Source organism: Nycticebus coucang, chromosome 4 (assembly GCF_027406575.1).
Source record: "Nycticebus coucang isolate mNycCou1 chromosome 4, mNycCou1.pri, whole genome shotgun sequence".
Lineage (NCBI taxonomy): Eukaryota > Metazoa > Chordata > Mammalia > Primates > Lorisidae > Nycticebus > Nycticebus coucang.
In genome coordinates this window covers 106,792,272-106,807,885 of record NC_069783.1, presented here as the reverse complement: position 1 = coordinate 106,807,885, position 15,614 = coordinate 106,792,272, and the positions used below count along the sequence as shown (strand labels likewise).

Here is a 15,614-nt window from a genome sequence, read left to right as displayed (position 1 = left end):
GAAAGTAGGGGAAGGCTTGCTCTTAATTGTGTGGTTTTCTGCTTTAAAAACTTCAAAAGCTGATCGGTTACAGAACATAATCAAAATCCCTGAATGTGGCACTCTGGGCTCTGGACAACCAGGCCTCAATTTTTTTCGTGTTTTTTTTTTTTTTTTTGAGTATCACTATGTCACCCTCAGTAGAGTGCCATGGTGTTAGAGTTTACAGCAACCTCCGACTCCTGGGCTTAGGCTATTCTCTTGCCTCAGCCTCCTGAGTAGCTGGGACTACAGGCGCCCGCCACAATGCCCAGCTATTTTTTTGTTGCAGTTTGGCCGGGGGCTGGGTTTGAACCTGCCACCCTCGGTATATGGGGCGGCACCCTAATCACTGAGCCACAGGTGCCGCCCCAGTCCTCAATTTTCTTTTGTAGCCAGCAGTTTCTGTCATCCTCCACCACTCTCTGTCAAAACTGCAGCATTAGCTCTACCTGGACTAACTTGGAGGAGTTTTCTGTTCTCTGGATTTCTTTTATTCTATTTCCTAGTGCTGGAATGTTCCTCAACACAACCTTCAGAAACTCTGTGGCCGTGGGCTAAAAATGAGTCAGGAATGTCCAAGCTCTCTGCTCCTCTTTAAAAAAGTTACAGCTATCGATCGATGCATCAGTGGATAAACAAAATGCGGGCCACGCGCACAACAGAACATCATTCAGCCAGAAAAAGGAATGAAACACTGATGCGTGCTAAGGTGTAGGTGAACCTTAAAAACAGATGCTGAGTCAAAGAAGCCAGACACAAAAGACCACGTATTGTACAATGCGGTTTACATGAAATGTCCAGACCAGGTAAATCCTTAGAGATAGAAAGCAGATTAGTGGTTCCCAGGGTACCAGGGTTGGGGGGTGGGGAGTGACTGCTAATGGGGATTGGGGTTTTATTCTGGGCTGATGGAAATGTTTTGGAACCAGATAGAGGTAGGATTTTCACAACATCATGAACACACTAAATATCACTGAATTGTTCACAGTAAAGTAGTTAATGTTATGCGACATTCATCTCCATTAAAAGAACAAATAACCAACCAACAAAATAACATGAGACCCATTATTTCTGAGACTGCATTCCCTCATGGTAAACACTGGCTAGGACTGAGCAGTCATTGGACCCTGCGGTACCACATCCATGCTCCTGTTTGTCACAGTCCTGGCTTCCCTTCTTGGGTCATCACAGAGGACAGAGAGTGTATTTAAGAGGGTGGGCTCACCAGTCTAGACACCCATGTTTTATTGCTAGTTGACTTCTAGAATCTGTTCCTCCAGCGCCATCACTTGCTACCTACTCCCCTGCACTCACCTGGCATTCCTGCCGAGCTAAGGTCACTTGCAGTTCTTTAAACACCCTACACCCCTTAGACCACTATGCGTGGCCCTACTTACCCCTCAGGACTTCAGCAGCATCACATTGTGACACATCTCTCAACCAGGATTTACAGCCCTCTGCTCCCTTTCCTTCCCTGATGAGTTCTCCCACCCTAGAGGCAGCTCCTGGAAGGAGAATCTGTATCTGTTCATTTTCTAATTTCTTAAGACAGGGGCAGAGTTGTACCTGATAATCAATACCAGTAGTGTCCTGGCTGTGCCGTCAATATAGAAGCTTTTTAAAGTCACAATTCTTTCTGTAACAGACTACCCAGATTTGGAGAGCACTCTCCTAGGTGTTCTAAGAAAGGGAAAACAAGCATCAGTTGTACTCAATACTAATTTGAAACTTGTGGATTAACATTGGCATGTTCACATGAGAGAAGAATTCAATTAAATTCAGGAAGGAGGGAGGTAGGAGGGGTTCACCGGGTTCCTACCCAGAGGGAACAACGCATGGGTATATGGCACATGGCCTGGGTGAAAGACACAACTATAACTTCAACTTTACCTTGCAAATGTGAACAATGCAACCTAATCTTATGTACTCTCACATTAATCTGAAATAAAATTAAAAAATATAAAGTTACCATTGTTCCTTGAATGTCTCTCTGTATCTTTTCTTTTCAATTTTTAGGTGAGCTCTGTATTTGCATCATCAGCCTTAGAGGGTTTGCCTAAATCTTGCCTATGTAGTTACTTCTTAGGTCTTTAGAAACCATTTCATACAGAGAACACCAAGGCATTCTGCTGGGATAATGTTTCACATGAGTACCTATCTTCAGCTGTTACAAGGAGTTTAAGCATGTAGAGAAAATAAATACAAGGGGAAAGTGTTACTTCTATCCTCTGATGTCCATCCATATTTATCTCCAAGTTGAGGCAGTGAAGATTTATTTCTTGTTTTACGGCTCCATCTGCTGGCAAGATCTGGAAACATCTTTCTCACCAACATGTTATCCTTCTAGACGAGTTCATGCTTTATTACTCTAAAATGCTCCTTTTAGATTTTAAAAAGTGAAAACTTTGTGAAGCCATTTCTCCCCCAAATGACTCAATTCAATTGTCATCTTTTCTCATAAATTCTCAAAATATGTATGACATCAAAATAACAAGAGACTCTCCCTGAATTTCTGAGATTTTCTCCAACATCAGAATAACTTGATGTCATTTGTTAAAAGAAAACTCCTTGCTCCCATCCCAAACCTACTGAATCAGGATTATCTGGGATTCTGTATTTTTTGCAAGTTCTTCCTGTAGAGTTTTACTCTGAAGTTAGTGTGGGAAGCACTGAAATCTAGCCCGTTCCTTTTATTGCCCAGATGAGATTATAGGACTTGGGGTGTGGTTTGGGGGACCCTTCAGCCTTCTCAAGCCCCCCACCTACAACAGTATGTTTGTTGTATAAATGCAGCCTTAAAAAAGTCTGTGGAGATGACCGTATTTCTGTTACCACCTACACTTCTGTGGAGCATAACTAATTAAGCAATTAATTAATGAGCATGGGTCCACCCCTCAGCTTGACAAATAATCCTGTTCCTTTGCACAATATTTCCCACTGTTTTATTGCTGTTGGTTTTGTCTATGTGAGGAAATCAGCCCCTATTGAGGACATCTATTTCGGCCTGGAGGGGCTGCATCCTCACCTGCAAGTCCTCAGAAATGCAGCCAGCGGGCTGCACATGCGGAGGCCGCCGCCCGGAGCCTCGGGAAGAGAGGCAGAGCAGCCTGCAGGCGCCTCCGATGCAGGTGAAGCCTGAGAATCGCTGCTGGACGCATGAGAATGCTTACACAGATGCTCATTCATAGATTTGGTTTTCAGGCGTACAGGCGCCTGACAATCTAGTCTTGGAAGACAGTTTTATTGTTTTGGGGGACAAAATTCTACCTCCATGCCTCTGTTGAATGACGTAGTTTCTGATTTTAAGGGCCAGCCCCTAATCGAGTCCACTTTTTTACAAAAGGGCTTTTACCGCCCAGCTGGACACAATGCAAAGTTTATAAAGGGCCTCCTACACTCACCACCCTGTTCACTAGCTGGGAGGGAACCAGCCCGACCCAGTGTCATTCTGCAAATGGGTCAACTCGGGGAACTACTGGAGCGGTGGCGGTGTTGGGCGGTGCAGGGGCCAACCAGGGGGCGGGACCAGGAAGGGCGGTGTCGTGGGGGGCTGGTGGGCGGCTGGTGGGCGGGGCCAGGACTGGCGGAGGCGGGGCTCGTCTTGCCCAGTCCCCCCGCCCCATCATAAACCGCCTCCGCGCGTCAGCCAATGAGGGCGCAGCGCGCGCCGCCGCCCGCCGTTAGCTTGGTGTCACGTGCGCAGAGGACAGTGCCCTCACACCTTCGAGAGTGTGTTCGTCCGCTAGCCGGCCCGGAAAAAGAGGACCAGAGTCTCTGGAGCCCGCGTACCCCTAGCTCTCAGGAGGAGCCCAGCGCTAAGAGCGAGGTGGGCGTGACGGTGCAAGTGGTGGCGGGGTCCGGGGCGGGCTCGCGGGGCGGGCGTGCGCGGAAGGATCGCCGCGGGAACCGTTGGAGCTGTTGGCGGCGAAGCCGAGGTGCGAGGGTGGCGAGGCGGAGGGGCCGAGGGCGGCGGGGCCGAGGGCGGCGGGGCTGCGGGATTGAGGGTCGAGGCCGAGGTGCGAGTGCGGCGGGGCTGCGGGGCGAGGCCGCGGGGCGGGAGCGGGACTTCCCGGGACGCGGACGCCGCCCCCTGCCTCAGCCTTGAGGCGACGGCTGGGCGGGCGGCTGCGCACCGAGCCGGGGTTGGGCCGCGCCGCGGCGGGAGCGGGAGTAACGAGACGCGGCACCGGCGCCGCCCATGACCACTGTCTTCTTAATCCTGCCGGCGTCTCACGCCCGCTGCGGCAGTACGCAGACTGCCCCTTGTGGGTTCTTGGCTTTTTGTTTTTGTTTGCTTTGTTTATTGTGGCAAAGCAACGTGAAATTTACCATTTGAACAGTTTCTTGGGTGGAACAGTCGCGCCCCCAGTGCGGGGCTTTGCAGTCTGTGTTCATTGTTAGATGAAGGGGACTTTGGGCACAGATGTGTTCCCGCTAGTGGTGGTTATCAGAAAGGCAAATTCATTTTCGGACTTGAGAGCGGTAACGTGGTATATTTTGGGAATTGAAAGGGGGCAGAAGTGTGCGGGGCAAACCTGCGCCGGGGGTCGCCGTGGCAGCACGTGTTTGGTTACGATCGGGGCGCTGCTGCCGTGGGCTCACCCTTGGGTCATCATCAGCATCACCTGGAGGATCGGTGAAAACCGGTTTCTAACTCGGTGCGTCTGGAAGCATCCTCCCCCATACTCACCCCCCCACCGATCATTGGCAACAAGTTTCAGATGCTGCCAGTCAGAGGTCACAACAGTTTGAGAAATCTGCTGGTACTGGGCTGTTTCCTGTGCGAGGTGGCGGGTCAGCTCATCGCTGTTTGCCTTAATTCTAGGGTCTCAAGCTCTGGAATAGGTGCAGGGACTAGTTTGCGATTAACAGCCTAGGTAGAGGCGCAGGCGTGGAAATGAGAGGCGCGAGAAGTTAGCACGCAATAGGGACTGCTAGAACAGGTGGGAACGAGGCTTTGAGAGAAGCGTGCAAGGGTACCAGGAGAGAAACCGGAGTCTTCTGGAGGGGGGTGTAAAAGAGCCATGCCACAGTGTAGGGTGAGTCATGGAACTGATTGTCCTGGTGGCTGGACACAAGTAGCGTTTGCTGGAGTCTCAAATCCAGAGGCTTCTGGATTTGATTTTGTGTATCACCGGAGACTCAGGCATGCATCGCCAGTATGCCCAACGTGCGAGTTAAATGTACATGTATAGCCATTGTCATGGTTTATGTAAACACAAATACAAAGTAGTTTAAAATGCGATTACAGTTATATACGTTGACATGATAGCACCTCAGCAGATTATCTTGCTTTACCTTACCTATTTTGGAAATTGTTGATTTAGAGATGAATTGTAAAGGGTTTCACGTGGTATTTGCTTGTAGTCCTGTAGAACACAATAGGAAATAGTCAAAGAGGTTTTTGAAACTGGGGAATGCCATTTGTCTTTTAAGGAAGATCTTCATGGAGCAAAGAATTTTAGAAGCTGTTAAAAGCTATAAAAGATGATAACCTCACTTAGAACAGAGTGATGATAAATGTAAATGATGTCATAACTTGCCACTGTTTAGAAGCGTCAATGATTTCTCATACCTTGAATCCAAGCTCCCTAATTTTGCTTACAAGGCCCTATCCAGTCTGATCCCTGCCCATTTCAGAGTTCCTCAGCTGTCCTCATTCATTACACTTGAGTCACACTGGGCATCTTTCAGTCCTGTGTCCATTCCAAGCTCTCAGCATTTAGGCATAGATGATTTTTAGCTCTTGTCTGGAAAACTGGTACCACCTATGTTCCAGTTCCTAATTCTTTTACATCTCAGTTTAAATGTTATTAGAGGTAGGCCTCTTTAGCATATACATTAATTCCTCTTTTTTTTTTTTTACATATACATGTGTTTATGAGGTTTCCACTTTATGCCTTCACAAAATTAAAAAGGCTTAAAATTTAATAACAATAACAATGTTTAAGATAAGAACTGGAAACAAAAACCTCATAAAGAACAAAGATAAATACATTCAGAAAAGAAATCAGATGATTGCTGCATCAAAATATTAAGCAATAATAATGCAAAGTAACATTCACATTGTCAAATAAGAGTATGTCTATTATAGAATGTTTTGACTGAGGTTCAGTATGGAGTCATCAGTTAACTTTTTCTTATTTTTTTTCCAAAGTCTCAAAAAATAGACAACTAATATTTATAAATAAAAGTAAAAGATAATTTCAAAAACAGAGCATGCCAAATCTTATAGACAATAGACAAAGAAGAAATACTTCAAAATCATTCTACTTAATCTGGATACACCTGATATTAAAATTGGAGAAATATATTATTATAAAGGGGAAATTACAAACATATTTCACTTATAAAAGAGGATGCAATGTCCTAAACAACATATTAACAAGTTGAATTAAAAATTAATGTTTAAATAATGTACTTTGGTCAAAATTAAATCCAATTTATGTGAGAATTAGTCACTATTTTCCTTTTTTTTTTTCTTCTTCTTCTTTTCCTTTCCCTCACCTCCTCCCCTCCTTCTGTGTCTGGTCTCCCCCTCTCCCATGCCCCACCATGTCATTGTCATTAATTGTCCTCATATCAAAGTTGAATACATAGGATTCATACTTCTCCATTCCTGTGATGCTTTACTAAGAATAATGTGTTCCACCTCCATCCAGGTTAGTACAAATGCTGCAAAATCTCCATTTTTTTAATGGCTGAATAATATTCCATGGCATACATATACCACAGCTTACCAATCCATTCCTGGGTTGAAGGACATTTAGGCTGTTTCCACATTTTAGCAATTGTAAATTGGGCTGCGATAAACAGCCTAGTATAAGTGTCTTTATAATAAAAGGTTTTTTTTTTTCCTTCTAGATAGATGCCCAGTAATGGGGTTGCAGGATCAAACAGGAGGTCTAGGCTGAGTTCTTTGAGGTTTCTCCATACTTCCTTCCAAAAAGGTTGTATTAGTTTACAGTCCCACCAGCAGTGTAAAAGTGTTTCTTTCTCTCTGCATCTGCGCCAGCATCTGCAGTTTTGAGATTTTGTGATAACAAAATCACAATCTGATCCCTGCCCACTTCAGAGTTCTATATGGTCGTATACAGACGGTCCTATCCAGTCTGATCCCTGCCCACTTCAGAGTTCCTCAGCTGTCCTCATTCATTACACTTGAGTCACACTGGGCATCTTTCAGTTCTGTGTCCATTCCAAGCTCAGCATTTAGGCATAGATGATTTTTAGCTCTTGTCTGGAAAACTGGTACCACCTACCTTCCAGTTCCTAATTCTTTTATATCTCAGTTTAAATGTTATTAGAGGTAGGCCTCTTTAACATGTAAATTAATTCCTCTTTTTTTTTGAAAACATTCTGCTATTTTCATCATTACCCTTTTTAAAATTAGTACTTCTAATTTTCCATTAGGGCTTTCCATTAGGGCTAATATTTGTTAAGTGCTCAATAGGTGCCAGGTACTTTTTAAGCACTCTGTGTGTTTGCATTTGCTCCTCACAATTGGCCTGTGCAGTAGGTTATTCTAAGCATTTTACAGACATAGACAGGAATCACAGGTTATTGTGGTTTGTTTAGTTACTTGTCTGAAATGTGAAGGAATTGGGTTCAGGCAGCAGAGCTTTGAGGCATCTACTCTGAGGTGGATGACACTGCTTTCTTCTCCATGGTGGGATATGTGAGTATTATGCCAAATGCTGATCCTGGCCAACAGTAGGCCCTTGAAGAATTGGAGGAAATTGATGTAGCAGATGGTAGAAGCAATAAAGGAGTGATTTCGATAAAGATCAATGACTATCATTTTTCTTTAGAGACAAAGTAGATAGTGTTGCCCCTCACCAAGAATGAAATTATGGGACATGGGTAATGAGGTAGAAGAGCTATTCTTAGTTTGGTGTGTTCATTTTAAGCTGTTCTTGGAACCATGGGACTATCCAGGTGGACACCCTATGTATGTAGAAGGATTATCTAAAGGGCTTATTGAGAAACTTGCTACAAGTGCCAATTCACAGTAAATGTTATCATGTATAAATATATAAAATCTCCAAATGGGAAAGAATGAACTAGTCACCAACATCTCAATTCTATTATCATCGTTTTCCTCCTATATCAGTTTGTTTATAGTAAATAAATTGAAAACCTACATTAATGTAAGTTTTCTCCTTTAGCCCTAGCACAGTGCCCAATCCACAATAAGCACTTAAGTTTGTTGTATGTAGGAATGGTTGCTTTAAACCATGTCAAGAAACATTAGGAAGGTATATAATTGCCTGGAAGTTTATTTTAGAATCTCAAGTAAATTTAAACGTAACATTGTAGAAATTATCAAATGTGATTGTGTATGCAGAGTATTTTTTTATGATTATTTCTTCTCTAGGAAAAATAAAAATGACTGGGCGAGCCAGAGCCAGAGCGAGAGGAAGGGCCCGAGGTCAGGAGACGGTACAACATGTTGGTGGTGCTGCTGTGAGTGCTGTATCATTTCTTACTATGGAAAATTTCTTTGAACTTTAAAAGCCTAGACTGTTGGAAATAAATTTAAAACAGTCCTGTTACAGAGATAGGAAGTGACCAGGGGAGATCATGTTCATTATCTGAGGATATTAGAAGCTAATTCTTCACTTTATTTGGTGACTCTTCTCTCCAAAAAATTTCTTTCTAAAAATATTTGATTACTAACTTAGGTGTTGGTTGACTATCACCACCTGACATAAAAAGAATGCTATTCTTTATTTGCCTGTTAACTACAGAGTCAGCAGCCTGGTTATAGTCAGCCTAGACCCCAGCAGCCACCGGCAGAGGGGGAATTAGTTGGCCGTGGACGACAGAGAGGAGGAACAGTAGGAGCAACAGCCAAGTCACAAGGTGAAGGGAGAGTAAAAACAGTTTGCGCATGTGTGTAGTATTAAACATGGAATAGTAAGTAGCGTATAGACCCTTTTTATGAGAGGTCCTATAGAATAACTAATAAGAGGATCTGTTTTAACTGTAACAGACTACTGTGGGTGGAGTACGACATGATTTCTTTTCTCCCTGAAAATTAAAAACAGCTTTGACATGCCAGGGCCCCACGTTATCTAATTACAGAAGCCATTTATAGAACTTTTTCTTGATATCTTTAGTAATTTTATTAAAAGTTGTACAAGCTTTAACATAACTTTGATATAAAACACCTTGTCACATGTGTTGGTTAGCCAGCCCTGTTTCTCAGTTGCAAAAAACTGAAGACAAAGTTCTGACAACTGGTAGAGTCAGAACATTGGTCTGATTCTAGAAATTGTAATTTTTTTCACTGAATTTTTACAAAAATTAGTTATTTGGATTCTTGATGTAAGAATAGTTATTAAGTTTGTTTTGTATATAGGAAAAAATAAAGAAACAGACTCACAGTTACGTAAGGAATTGATTTAATAAAGTTATCGTTTTGACTCGGGTGGTTGGAGGAAATGAGCTGTTCAATAGTGTTGGGGCAAATGACTATTCAGAAAGTAAAGCTGGGTCACCTTATTCCTTATATTAAGTTCCTTATATTTAGCTATAATTAATTCATAAATATTAAGATAAAGGATAGATGCTAAGATAATCTTGAAGTAATATAAATTGAACTATGATAAATATAAATACTGTCAATGTCAAAAGATGTACAATAACATGAAAACTTACTGAAATGATAAAAGAGTAACTTCCTCTTGATACTCAGACCATTCTCAGTAATCCATAATATTAACTCACTGGTGGAAAAGTGAACAAAGGCAATGAAAAGACAGTGCAGTGAAAAATACAAAGGCTAATGGAAATGTTAAGCCTCTTGATTAAAGAGATGTAAACTAAACTGGAACATTTTTTTACCTGCCTCTTTTCCATTATTGTATTTTTTGCTTATGTTGGCACTGGCATTCGTGCTGATGGCATTATATAATTTTATTGGCATTTCATAATATATAGCAACTGTAATGGGACCCTCTTATCAGCAATTTGACTCTTGGAATGTGTCTGGCAGAATTGGAGATAAGTACAACATGATGTGTAAGGATGTTAAGTACAATACTTAATACCAAAAAACTGGAAGCACTTAACCAATAACAGTCAGATAAAATCACTACTTAAACAACAAAGGACCATTTGGCCATTTTTAAGAATGTGGGAACCTGCCTAAACTATGCCAAATGAAAACAACTTGTAAAATAGCATTGTCTTTGTGTTTTTAATAACTACATGTATATGTGTATTTTCTGTATTTATAGAAAATTCTAGAAGTTCTTTAGAAACTTTGATTTATTTGCCTATGTTAACATATAGAGCAAAATTTTACTAAATTAAAACTTGGTACAAATATATATAATGAAGCTGTTGAAGAAACATTTTCTCATAATGCAGCCTTAAAATGCACATACATTTGTGGGAAATACTTAAATCTCATATCTTAAACATTTTATGCATCAATCTTCATTAATAATGACTTTTTTAAAAAAAATCATGATCTTAAATTTAATTATATGAAACTCAATTCCTTGTCTGTAAAAGGGTAGTATCTACTATTAGAGGTAAAGATTACTGTCAGGATTAAATAACACCTGGGATGGCAAATGAAGTTCCTATTTTGTTACCTTTCACTGCTCTCATGGGGATTATATCTGAGAATTGCTTGTCACAGTAAATGTTTAAGTACCCACCATATTTTAGAAGTTAATATGACAAGTTTAACAGATTATTATTGAGACATTGGTTGAACCCTGATTTTCATTCTGTAAAGGATGTGGATACATTGACAGATTCTTAAATAGCACAGTGGCAAGGTCTGATTTGTATTTGGAATAAAATCACTCTGGCAGCTGCATAAAAGGGGGAATTAGCAAGATTGCCAAGCTTACCCATTCTGAAATCTTTTCTCTTTGTAGAATGACAGTTAATCAAATAGCAGTACTATACCTAGAAATGGGAACAGATTTTATCATTGTTTATATTCAGAAACTTACAATTGGGTTTTTGCATCCAGAACTGATTTTTTTAAGACAAGTCAAAAATTTTCAGGGAAAAAATTCTAAACAAAATTTTATGACCCTTTATCATCATCAGGGTGGACTTGTTTTCACCTAGTGCCATAGATGCTTTAAACTGGAAGTCTCTGGGATGAAAAGCTCACTGAAGGGACATATATATGAACAGTTACATATTTAAATGATTTTTAAATAGTGTGAGTCCCTGCAAATCATGAGGTATAGAAACTAACACAGAAGGTATTAAAGTGCTTTCTAAGTGATATTTATTATCATACATGCCTGTAAAGTTTATCCTCAATTTTTCAGGTGAAGAAACTGAAGCTCACATCAAATAACTTGTTTCTAAAGTATATCAGGAACTGAAATATTTTGTTTAAGCCACTGTTATTTCTCAAATGAAGAAGTCCAGAAGTAGGGAGTTGTGGGTTCTGGTGTTTGTGATCAGAAGAAAACTAGACTCATGTTTTTGTTCATTTGTACTGAATCCATGACTTGCATCATTAAGACCTGTGCTTGGTTCAGAAGGGATGGTTAAACCCTCCTGCTGCTCTATTCAGATTCCAGGCACTGTGGGCTGGGCAGGGCAGGGCAGGGCAGGGCTAAGATGGAGAACACAGAAGGCACTAATCAGCTATTGGCTCTCCTCAGGCATTTTCTGAAAAAGAACATCCTACAATTTCTGCACAAGTCTCTTAGGCCATCCTTAACAGCAGGGGTGGTGAAAATGTTAGTTTATTTACATATATTATTCCCAAAATAATTTTTTTTTAAAGAAAGAATGAGAGATTGGTTATTGGGTAGTCAACTGATAGTCTCTACAAGGTTACAAGTCTGCTGTTGACAGCTAGAATTTTAACACTTTGATGGCAAAGCCCATATTCATTCTTTGGCCCACATCATACTGTTGATATACTTAATTACATTCTGAAAATTGAATGACTTAATAATGTAGGTTCTTATAGCCACAGCTTTTGGAACTAAGCATGAGCTGATCAATATAATCAGTGTGTTATTACCTGTCCCAGTATGAAATGTGTATCATGGCCAGGGGATATGCACAGGTGCATACATCCAGTCTTTCGATTCCCAAGGGAATTAAATCGTGAGTACATTATATATTAGGCTTAGGTTTTCTAATCAAGATTTTAGATTCAAACCCTTAAATTACCAATTTTTGTAGCTATTATTGCATCATGACATTGTCAAATACTAACATTGAGGCCCTTAGGTAATTATCAGACTTAAAGAAAAATTATTTCTTGGTCAACAAACACATGCTCCTGAGTTCTTCACAGTCTAGTTGTTATGATTTTTTAAGTATATGTATCTCTTGAAAGGGAGTAATTGTTTGCCTTTTGACAAAGTCTTTATGAATGAAGTATATCTAAGAAACCCTTCTCCTGTTTGGCTATCAGGATAACTCAAGCATTTTTATGGTATTGCTATGTGTTATCTTCAATATTCTTTGGGCTACATGTAGCATTATGGGAATTAATATTATTATTTATGTTTTGTATTTCCCAGGTATATAATTTTCTTTTCTTTTTTTTTAAGAACTTCAGATATCTGCTGGATTTCAGGAGTTATCATTAGCAGAGAGAGGAGGTCGTCGTAGAGATTTTCATGATCTTGGTGTGAATACAAGACAGAACCTAGACCATGTTAAAGAATCAAAAACAGGTAGGTTGGCTCGGCACCCATAGCTCAGCGACTAGGGCACCAGCTACATACACCGGAGCTGGCGGGTTCAAATCCAGCCCGGGCCTGCTAAACAACAGTGACAACTACAACAAAAAAATAGCTAGGCATTGTGTCAGGTGCCTATAGTCCCAGCTACTTGGGAGGCTGAGGCAAGAGAATCGCTTAAGCCCAAGAGTTTGAGGTTGCTATGAGCTGTGATGCCATAGCACTCTACCAAGGGTGACAAAGTGAGAATCTGTCTCAAAAAAATAAATAAAAGCAAAACGGGTAGGTTAATTAAGAATATAGTTTCATGAGTTAACCTTCCAAGTACACAGAGCAGTAAATTGAGGTACTTTATTTTTCATGTTTATTTGTGTGATGTGTTACTAGGAAGAAAAAACACATTAAGTCAAGGATCCTGCATGGCTTTTCCATTTTCTTCTCTCTCTTGGCTTTGATGAAATAGGTTGTAGGTGTTTTGTTTTGTTTTTATAAGGAGACAAGGTATTCATCTGTGACCCAGGCTGGAGCCACAGCTCACTGCAACCTCCAACTACTGGACTCAGGTGGTTCTCCTGCCTTAGCCTCCCAAGTAGCTGGAACTACAGATGCCTGCCACCATACTCAGCTAATTTTTCTTTTTTTTTTTTTTTTTTGGTACAGAAGGGGTTTCGCTATATTTCCCAGGCTGGTCTTGAACTCCTGGGCTCAAGCAGTCATCCCACCTTGGCTTCCCAAAGTTTTTGGAATACAGGTGTGAGTGCCCAGCCTAGAGGTGTTTTTAGTTGCATATTTTAAATGTCTCATTGAATATTCTATACATCATTTTTCTTCTAAAACTCTTTGCCCTAAAGAGTTCTAGAAAAACTCTTTGGTTTTGTTGTAAATTAAACCAAAATTTCTTTAGTTTTGTTGTAAATTACTTAGTCTAAGGATAATTTATTCCTAAATGTATGATTCTTTAAGAATTCACCTGAATAGATAGGTTAGTGGTCCCCAAAGTCAGATGTCTGAGAACTGTCATATTGTCTGCTGCACTTAGCTTTGTGTTTACAGAACTATCTGCCTTGTCATGATAGGAAAGATTTCAAAGAAGAATAAACTCAATATTTTGTTAATTGACTGTGAATTACTTTTCAGGTTCTTCAGGCATTATAGTGAGGTTAAGTACTAACCATTTCCGATTGACATCACGTCCCCAGTGGGCCTTATATCAGTATCACATTGACTATAACCCACTGATGGAAGCCAGACGACTTCGTTCAGCTCTTCTTTTTCAACACGAAGATCTAATTGGAAGGTGTCATGCTTTTGATGGAACAATATTATTTTTACCTAAAAGACTACAGCACAAGGTTATTTCAAATGTCTGGATGGGGAGAGGGAGATGAGGGATTTCTACTTCAAAGCTAAATTGCAAACATTGTAACCTAATTGTTTTTACTCTCATATTAATCTGAAATTTAAAAGAAGCAGAATTACTACAAGATGAGGTAGTTCAGATAGATTTTACAAAGACCCCAGGGGTCTTCTGTCTGATATGACTTGTCGTAAACAAAAAGGGTATTTTGGCATTACTTCGTCATTCTAAAATAACCTGAGTTACTTAATGATACAATTGAATTATGAGACACTTAGCCATTCTTTTCTCATAGCCATTTTTTAAAAATTTCATTTAAAATTTTTATGTACTTCTCATTGTTTCTTTCTTAAACAGGTACAATATGATTAAGCTTAGTTTTCCTATAAGAATTAAGTTTGGTTCTCTACCTCTCTGGCTTTAGGTTACTGAAGTTTTTAGTCAGACCCGAAATGGAGAGCACGTGAGGATTACAATTACTTTAACAAATGAACTTCCACCCACATCACCAACTTGTTTGCAGTTCTATAATATTATTTTCAGGAGGTATGTCAGTAGCTTTTTCCAACATTTTATTGAGAAAACCTTAATTTAAAAATTTTTCTCAATAAAAAAGGAATTATAGGTTTAATTGTACATGTGATAAGCTAGATTTTGCAGTGTTCATTACGATTGTTTGGTTTCTCTGTATTGTAATATTAATTTAAGGTATGGTTCATTTATTTGCTTTAAACAAGTATTCTGCTTTTAACTTCCCTGTTCGTGTTGACATCAGATCTTTCAAATAACTATTTGTAGTTTTTTTTTTAAGACCACACATATCCTCAGGTGCGTATTGCTAACTATATATTCCTTCTCCCCACAGTGGGTACTTGATCAGGAAGGGAAGGGGCAGGGTTAGGGCTGTTCAGGTTACTTGATCCACCACAAGGGACACAATACATGCTTGATCGTTCGTTTTCAGTGTATGTACCAGATTTTCCAAATCCCAAATCGAAACATATGCTCTCTATAAAGAATATTTTTCATGTGGGAGTGAATGAGAAACAGTTTGAATGAGGCTGAAACTTGCATGAGAATAATGGATTATAATACTGGGATTTGTGATTTACCTTTAGAGTTGGTTATAAGGTAACTGTCACTGATGGGACAATTCATTTTGATACTTATTTTTTATTAATATAATTGCTAGATTTATTTTTCTCTAATGAGAGGTTGACAAGCTTTTCTTTGCAAAGGCCAGATATTAAATAGTTTAGGCTTTGCAAGCCATGTGGTCTCAGTTGCAGCTTTCATACTGTAGTAGCAGAAACAGTAGACAATATGTAAATGAACAGCCCTGGCTGTGTTCCAGTAAAACTTCTGATGGACACTGAAATTTGAATTTCATATCGGTCGTGTAAAATGAAGTAATCTTTTGGGGTTTTTTTTTCCTAACCTTTAAGAAATTTGAAAACCATTATTAGCTCATAGGCCATAAAAAGACCAGCAGTTAAGCTGAATTTGGCCTAGCCAAAGACCATAGTTTCCCAACTCCTACTCTAAACAAT

At 40.1% G+C, this 15,614-nt stretch overlaps 2 protein-coding genes across 5 annotated transcripts in view; one reads left to right on the top strand and one right to left on the bottom strand.

Annotated features, from left to right (window-relative positions):
- The first annotated feature begins 3,744 nt into the window (after positions 1-3,744).
- PIWIL1 (piwi like RNA-mediated gene silencing 1) overlaps positions 3,745-15,614 on the top strand; it is a 33,357-nt gene continuing 21,487 nt past the window's right edge. Inside the window, exons 1-6 of one of the 4 annotated variants that reach the window (XM_053588656.1) lie at positions 3,745-3,847; positions 8,399-8,487; positions 8,772-8,886; positions 12,576-12,701; positions 13,845-14,059; positions 14,489-14,610. In XM_053588656.1, the coding sequence (XP_053444631.1) occupies positions 8,410-8,487; positions 8,772-8,886; positions 12,576-12,701; positions 13,845-14,059; positions 14,489-14,610 (656 nt within the window). In that variant the 5' untranslated portion in view covers positions 3,745-3,847; positions 8,399-8,409. Of the gene's footprint in view, positions 3,848-3,927; positions 3,957-8,398; positions 8,488-8,771; positions 8,887-12,575; positions 12,702-13,844; positions 14,060-14,488; positions 14,611-15,614 lie in introns of those variants that run through there. The other 3 variants (XM_053588657.1, XM_053588658.1, XM_053588659.1) reach the window with 3 other exon arrangements.
- RIMBP2 (RIMS binding protein 2) overlaps positions 5,309-15,614 on the bottom strand; it is a 266,080-nt gene continuing 255,774 nt past the window's right edge. The window contains exon 24 of the mRNA XM_053588646.1: positions 5,309-5,390. Coding sequence (XP_053444621.1) covers positions 5,325-5,390 — 66 coding nt within the window. The 3' untranslated portion in view covers positions 5,309-5,324. The remainder of the gene's footprint in view (positions 5,391-15,614) is intronic.